The sequence below is a fragment of the Oryx dammah genome, unplaced genomic scaffold (genome assembly GCF_014754425.2).
Source record: "Oryx dammah isolate SB20612 unplaced genomic scaffold, SCBI_Odam_1.1 HiC_scaffold_26, whole genome shotgun sequence".
Lineage (NCBI taxonomy): Eukaryota > Metazoa > Chordata > Mammalia > Artiodactyla > Bovidae > Oryx > Oryx dammah.
In genome coordinates this window covers 72,978,315-72,986,413 of record NW_024070210.1, presented here as the reverse complement: position 1 = coordinate 72,986,413, position 8,099 = coordinate 72,978,315, and the positions used below count along the sequence as shown (strand labels likewise).

At 45.1% G+C, this 8,099-nt stretch overlaps 1 protein-coding gene across 1 annotated transcript in view; it reads left to right on the top strand.

Moving 5' to 3' along the window:
- The first annotated feature begins 3,066 nt into the window (after nt 1-3,066).
- The window catches only part of FMN1 (formin 1), a 435,492-nt gene continuing 430,459 nt past the window's right edge, over nt 3,067-8,099 (top strand). Inside the window, exon 1 of the mRNA XM_040226990.1 lies at nt 3,067-5,051. Coding sequence (XP_040082924.1) covers nt 3,191-5,051 — 1,861 coding nt within the window. The 5' untranslated portion in view covers nt 3,067-3,190. The remainder of the gene's footprint in view (nt 5,052-8,099) is intronic.

Sequence of the window (8,099 nt, the reverse complement as noted above, 5' to 3'; positions counted from 1 at the left end):
CCTCAGATATGCAGATGACACCACCCTTATGGCAGAAAGTGAAGAGGAACTAAAAAGCTTCTTGATAAAAGTGAAAGAGGAGAGTGAAAAAGTTGGCTTCAAGCTCAACATTCAGAAAATGAAGATCATGGCATCTGGTCCCATCACTTCATGGGAAATAGAAGGGGAAACAGTGGAAACAGTGTCAGAATTTATTTTTGGGGGGCTCCAAAATCACTGCAGATGGTGATTGCAGCCATGAAATTAAAAGACGCTTACTCCTTGGAAGAAAAGTTATGATCAACCTAGATAGCATATTCAAAAGCAGAGACATTACTTTGCTGACTAAGGTCTGTCTAGTCAAGGCTATGGTTTTTCCTGTGGTCATGTATGGATGTGAGAGTTGGACTGTGAAGAAGGCTGAGTGCCAAAGAATAGATGCGTTTGAACTGTGGTGTTGGAGAAGACTCTTGAGAGTCCCTTGTACTGCAAGGAGATCCAACCAATCCATTCTGAAGGAGATCAACCCTGGGATTTCTTTGGAAGGACTGATGCTAAAGCTGAAGCTCCAGTACTTTGGCCACCTCATGGGAAGAGTTGACTCATTGGAAAAGACTCTGATGCGGGGAGAGATTGAGGGCAGGAGGAGAAGGGGATGACCCAGGATGAGATGGCTGAATGGCATCATGGACTCGATGGACGTGAGTCTGAGTGAACTCCGGGAGATGGTAATGGACAGGGAGGCCTGGTGTGCTGCGATTCATGGGGTTGCGAAGAGTCGGACACGACTGAGCGACTGAACTGAACTGAACTGAACTGAACTGAATACCAAGCTAGCAAAATAAAGGAACTCTTCTATTCAAATTTCTTGAAAAATTAGTTCAGCATTAGAAGGCAGTAAATAAGGAGCCACTTTACCTACAAAGCCATGAAATGACACGGATCTAGGTTTTATTCTTCCTTTTGAGCCATGTGGCTGTAGACCAGGGTCCTTAATCTCTCTGAATTTCAATTTCTTCATCTGTAAAAGGGAAATATGTTTGTTAAATGAGATAGCAAAATAAAAGTTAGCACATGTTTATATTCAATACATAAAATTCCCTCTCTTAGGGCATAGACTTTTAAAATAGGCAATCATGGTTTCATCTGAAATCATAGCATGAACTTTGTGCTGCTACTCTGAACAGATTATATATATATATAAAACAACTTTGACTCTTCCCCTTCTCCCATATCACACACTTCTAATCCAGGGAAACTGAGAAGATAAGAAGAACTAGAGGAGAGTGATGCTTGAAGGCAGGACAAGACCTTTCCCATGTTTGTGCAACTTAGGATAATAGTACTTCAGAAGCTTCACTTCAGTTTTTTTGACAATTCCTAAGTTGAACTCTCAATGCTTAGCATCATGAAGAGTGGATATTGGCAGCTATGCAGTTGCTTTTATTACTGGTTGTTTATGACTGTTTTACCACTTCCGAACAAAAAAACCACCTCCAAAGTGTGTTCTTAGATATATTCAGAGAGTTTATACTGTTAAGAATCTATACACATGGGCACCTTTAAGAAAGGCCAGAAATGAGCATTTTAGACAAGTTATAGAGATATTATAGTTGAATGAAAACAATCCCATAGAAAGCTGTGAGAGAGGCAAGGCCTCAGCTGGCTTCCCATTTCTTCTCTGCTTCCTCTCTTCTTGCCCTTTAACCCCTGTGAGTACCCCAAGTCCTTCTGGAACTTCTGGGTTGACCAGATGGTTGCTTTTTTTCTTCTTTTCTTTTTACTTTCATTTTATCCCTCTTATTTTCATATGTCTTCAGTAAGGAGTCTCTGTTAAAAAGCTCTTCTTCCTTTCTTTCTTCCTACACTCAAAATGTAGTTTTATGTAGAGCCCCGAGATATCACTGAAGATATCAATGGTTAATAAATGGTTATTATGTTACCCTCCCCAGGGGATTTCTTTTTAAGCTTGGAAGTCCTGAAGACTGGGCAGTGCCTTCATTTGAGAAATGAAGTGTCATAATGTAGAATTCTAAGCTCATGATTGTGTGGAGGGATGTTAACCAGAGAGATGCCCCTGGGATACTTCACATCACAGGAGAGAGCAGCTGCCTTCCCCATTGATGTGACATTTCAGCCACTTTGACAGTGAAGTCATTGATTGAAAGTCCATACAGGGCCAGCAATGGCTTACAGATTTTTCCTTTTTCTCTGCCATTCCATTTGACTTTAGATAGGCAAAAACAAAGAGAACCTGATTAAGATGCCTGAGTTACTTCTTTTAAATTTAAAATTAAGCATTTTCACTTTTACCTCTTTTAGCAGAATTTATAAATTGTGTCCAGAAGAGATGTCAGATTTGTGCCTAATATCTTTCCTGCATATTTCTTTAAGTTAAATAGAGTGTGTGGTAGTTGCTTGTCATGTCTGACTATTTGTGACCCCATGGATGATAGCCCACCAGGTACTTTGTCCATGGAGTTCTCCAAGCAAGAATACTGGAGTGGGTTGCCATTTCCTACTCTAGGGGATCTTCCTGACCCAGGGATGGAACCCGGGTCTCTTGCATTGCAGGCAGATTCTTTACTATCTGATCCATAATCTCAAATCTTAGAAGATGCTTCTTGGAGAGTAAAAAGGTTTGACTCATTTTTGCAAAGTAATCTTCCAAATCTGAGTTACTAAAATGGCTATGTTTTCTAAGGATCTCAAAGTCCCTCTCCTCAGGATTTCTGGGAGGTATGTTAGGTCTGTTTTATAGAAGAACCTAAACGAAACCTTGAGAAGTTGAGAGACCTGCTTAGGGTATACATTAAGTTCCCGCATAGGGCAAAGGGACAAAGGGACTTCTGTCTTGGGGCCAATATTAGAGCACTCTCCTATTCTCAGCTGTAGAAAAGCTTTGCTAGTCAAGGGTGGGCTGGGAGCGGGGAAGAGGTTACAGTCAGCGTTCTGGCTGATGTCTTGAGTTGATTGAGCAGCAAGAGAGGAAGGGTAAGACCGGTAACGCTTTGATTTCTGTCGGTATGTGATTCCTGCAGTGTGTTAAGACTAGCTGCTTTCCTCCCGTTTCCCTCACAGGCAGTCTCGTTGCTGGAGATGACTGTCAGCTGCTTTCCCCACTGCCACCATCACATGCCCCCTCCGCTGGAGCCTCAGAAGCCTGACCACAGACCAGCATCTCCGAGGCATGAATAATTAGGTAGGCATAATGGAAGGCACTCACTGCACCCTCCAATTGCGTAAACCCATTACCGAAGTCTGCTACATCAGCTTCTATCTTCCAAGGGGCGAAGTCAGAGGATTTTCGTACAAGGACACTGTAACTCTAGACAGAGCCAGTAAAGGGTTTCATAACTGCTACCAAGTCAGGGAGGGGTCCGACATCCACAGCCTCAGTCTGCAGCCGAACGAACATCTGGGCGACATCTTTTTCAAGCCGACTCCCACGAAAGACATTCTGACTGAGCTGTACAAACTCACTGCCGAGAGGGAGAGGCTGCTGGCCGGTCTGCTGAGCTCAGACCACATCCTGGGGATTACGATGGGGAACCAGGAGGCGAAGCTGCCTGAACTCTCTGTGAGCTTGGCCTCCGAGGATGACTGTTTCCAGAGTGCTGGCGACTGGCTTGGGGAGCCCGCCGTGGGCTGTCTCAACAAGAGGAGCTCCCACGGGAACAAAAAGGCCCGGAGGTTTGGTGGAAGGAGAGAGAGCTTTGAGGGGCTCTCTCAAAGCTCCCTGCAGAAGAGGACAAAACGAAAGGGGCATGGAGGACAGGAATTGGCTCCTCTGCTGGGGAAGGACCAGGTCTATTTCAGTAGTTCTCTTCCTCTCTCTCGAACAAGGCCTCAACTTTGGCTTCTGGAGGAGAGAGGCAACTTGCTCCTCAATGGGGAGCTTACTTCATCCCTGCAGAGGAGAGAGAGATGCACCCCAGAGGTCCCCAGGACACTGGATGCTGACTCTGCCTTGGGAAGCATCAAGAAGCCTTCTGAAGATGCGGGGCTAGGAAGAGGCGGGCTGCCCCCTGACTGCAGCTCCACGGAGCCAGGGGATGATAGAGCTAGGGAGCTGAAGAGAACCCCTCGCAGGCTGGTGCATCAGCAAACAGGCTTGACTGAAAGTCACAAGGAGCCTGAGAAAGAACCAGCGGTAGAGAGAGGCCGGAGAGCGAAGGCTGCTGAGTGGACTCATAGGAAGAAGCCTGTCTCCAGAGTGGTGGCCAGAGTCCAGGATCTGTCCACTCAGGTACAGCGAGTAGTCAAAACGCATCCTGAGGGTGAGGGAAAGATTGCCCCTTGCCTAGCAGCCCCAGCTGAGTTCACACCAGGCGCAGACTTGCTCACCCTCCCGGGAGCTGAGGCTGGGGCCTGGGGAGCCAGGGGCCTGGACAAGGAACAGCAAAGGGACAGGTCATGGCAGCCATCAGCTGGGGAATGCCCCCCAGCCAGCACTGAGGGGGCTGTGAACAAGGTCCTGCTGAAGGTGATAGAGAGCGAGAAGTTAGATGATGCTGCTGAGGGCAAACGGCTGGGCTTTCCTTTTGGCACGATTGGCGCCCACACCCTCCCAGAAACCAGGAGCAGGAGGGGAGCTGGGCTTGGAAGAGGCAGCCACAAAACCTTGTTTCTGGATCTGCCCCGTGGTGGCGTGGACCCTGGAAGTGATGAGAAAAGGCTGCCCCCACTAGCGCTGGCTGCTCTTGGCATGGTAATTAATAATTCAGCCTTTCCACCCAGCACGCGCAAACGGATGTCACCTGTTCCCTCACCTCTCTCTCCAAGGCTCCCCAGCCCTCAGCAGCATCACAGGATCCTCCGGCTCTCCTCACCGCCTGGAAAGAGGGAAGCCGCTCTTGATGACTCTCTTTCTGGAAGGAGCCGTGCTTTCTCTGGGTCCCTCTCTGCTGACACCTTGGAGCCACCATCCTCTGCCAAGGTCACGGAGACCAAAGGGGCCAGCTCGACCTCCCTCAGAGTGGGCCAACCTCGGTTGGTGCCTGGGGAACCTTTGGAAAAGACCTTGGGGCCCGGGAGGACCACAGGTCAGCCCCAGCACCAGTCACCTCCAGGTTAGTCCCAGTTTAAAATGCTTTACGTGTGTTCACGGGCGACCCACAGGCAATCTGCTCATGCTATTCAGAGACTGGCTAATTAACAATGAATCGATATTCCTTGGCCAAGTCAATTCACCTTGTAACAGTACAGCTGGGAGTGTTAATTAAGGAGTGTGGAGGTGGTGGTGACTTATGGGGTTAGGGGTGTAGTTGCTTCTAGAAGCAATATTTTGTAAATGCCTTAAATTTTTTTCGTTTGTTTGTTTTGGCATGCTCTAAAGCTGCCTCCATGGTTGCTGAACACAGGACTCTCAAAGGAAACAGGACTGGGCACAGAGAAGTAGCAACTTGTCACTGCCTTTGATGCTAATTGGTCCCTTGACCTAAATTCTGCTCTTCACACTGCTGGGGTAGCCTGGATTTGTTGGGATTCCCTAAGAGTGGAAGCATACTGTGTCTTTGCGCCTCTATTGTCAGAGGTTTCAGGTTTGGGTTTTGCTTCTTTATGGTGATCACTTTTGTAAGTGGTCTTATTTTATGACAAAACCTTTTTTTTAAATACTAGAAGAGGGATGAATTCCTTCTAACTTGAAGAAACTTGGTTCATATTTTCTGGGGTTTTTTTTAACTCTTTTTTTATTTCTCAAATAAGCACAAAGTAATGTTTATCATGAAGTTATGTTTTATATATGGGTTTTTGCTGTTACTGGTATAACATCGTGTCTTATGCAGAAAATGCTAAAGAGCTAATTTGGCTTGTATGTTTCATGTGATTTAAAATTATACATGAAAATAGTTCTGGCGGTTCTATACATGGGTTCTATAAGACCCAAAAAGTTTTTTAAAGTGCCACTCCTGTATTCACACAATGTTCCAGTTCAGTGCGGCCAGCTACCCATGGTATTGCATGCCTTTGTGTAGGTAATAGGTTCTTTTTCAGTAGTCATTTCACAGCATATGGTCAATGCCTTGTCTAGACTTGTAATATAACATAGAGTCCCTTAAAGGTGAGAGGAAACATCATGTGAAATTTTTGAGATAAAAATATCTATCTAGGAAAGAAGAATTTTAAAAGCTTCTGTTCATTTTGAACTCTTGCCATTTTATAAATTTCTCTAAATCACTGATCCAGGGTGTGATTCTTTAAAGTGTAGTAAATGTTCTTCATTTTGTGTTTGTAGTATACTGCTCTCAGTTTGATGAAACTTGCTACTTCCTAATAGAACCAAACTGCTTCATCAGCGAAGTCATAGAATTGTAGATTTTATGTCATGCGTCATAGAACCCTGGTGATGAAAATCCTTTCTCTGTGTGGATGCTGGAGCTTTCAAAATATGGAAAGGAAGCTCTCTGCAATTATTAGACAGAGACTTCTAGAGACTGGGCATGCAAGAGCCACCACAACCCCAAAGGCTCTTTTCAAAAGTCACACTAAATCCTATGACTGGGTGTGCCACTTCTCCAGACACTACATTAAGTACACTGAATTTCAGTAAATGTGCCCCCATCCCAACTTAGAATTATCTTTTTATTTTGTTGTCCTTTTTCTATTAAAAAAAAAGATATTATAAAAGTTCTATTGCATCTGGATCAAGGTAGGCACACAGAGGACATTCAGTTTCTCTGATGACTGACCTTGATCTCACTGAAGGGCCAGTTCAACAGATGGTCACCCTTTCACGAGACCTCTCCATACAGTTGCTCAGAACCATTCCCTTTTCTTTGGCCCAGCTTTCTGCTGGGATCTTCACAGCACTTTAGGATCCAGTCATTAAAATCACCTGGATTCGTTGGCAGGAAGACTGCCTGTGCTTCTAACATTTTATAATAATAAAAAAAAAAGGCATTGGAAGGCAGAAAAATGGGAGCAGGAAAAAGCTTGTTTTTCTGGCATGGGTAACTTCTCTTTTGCTGGGACCTTCCCCTGGGACATCCAAACATTGTTTCTTATCATCATCCTTTGAAAAGTGTGAAGGGAGGGAGTTCTCCAGATACTATTTTTCATCTGTATCTTGTGTTCCTGTCTCCTGTCTCCCATCAGTCCCCCTTCTCTGTAGCCATGATCCTCATTTTTTTATGGATCTTTCAGTGACTTTCAGCAGCTGGTGGGTCCACACAGGGAGAATTTTCCTGCTTCCAGCTGCCTTTGTGTTTCATTTCACTTCTCCTACCTCTATATCCCAATGGAGGCCTCAGACAGCCCCATGTGAGGGTGGATCATTCATTTACCATCACCCAACAGTAGCCCTTTATCTGAGTCCAGTTCCCACCTTTCTCCCACGTTAACTATTAACCAAGTTGAGTTTATGGTCTGTAGACATTTATTTCCTGTGGAATTAGCATCTGGGCATTTAATTGAAGTGATGCGATTAAGGTTATTGAAAGCGCTTATTAACTGCTCAAGTAAGAGATTAAGTCTGGCAAAATAATGAGATCTGTTTCCAGTTGGAGGGCTCTTTAGTGTTATGGGCAAGTAGTAATTTCCAGGAAAGACTGAAACCTGGTTCTCCTTCTCACAAGACCAGGCAGTGAAAGCCAGCGTTACCATCCACAAAGGAAATAGCATGACCGCTCTTGGTCCACCTCTGTTTGGCATTATAATTTTCCTTACTTTTCATTCCCAGGCCTGTGCACAGGAATTTCTTGTCTGATGGTGATATGATCAAACAGACAATATGCTAACAATGGATGGTGGCCAGATTTGTCTTCTCTGGTCCTCCTTTTCCCACACCCTCATCCTCACCTCACTGCCACCCTGGTTTTATGGAAACTGCTGTATGTTATGTTCCCAAGCCTTTGTGGAATGTAATATTTTCTCAAGCCTGAGGGACTGTAGTTGTGTTAACCTGCATAGTGATATCCTTGGGGCTGGGATTCCCTTCTGTTTTTCTGGCCTTCTTTTACCTTTGATCTGAAATAGACCCTTTTAATGCCGGAAGAATCACGTGAAACTTGGGTTACCATACTCAGGAAGATCCGCAGTGCCGCAGTGCTCTGCTCAGCAATCTCATGATCTTTCTCCTTTGAAGTTACTGAGGTGGTGATGGAGCCACATGCCTCAGG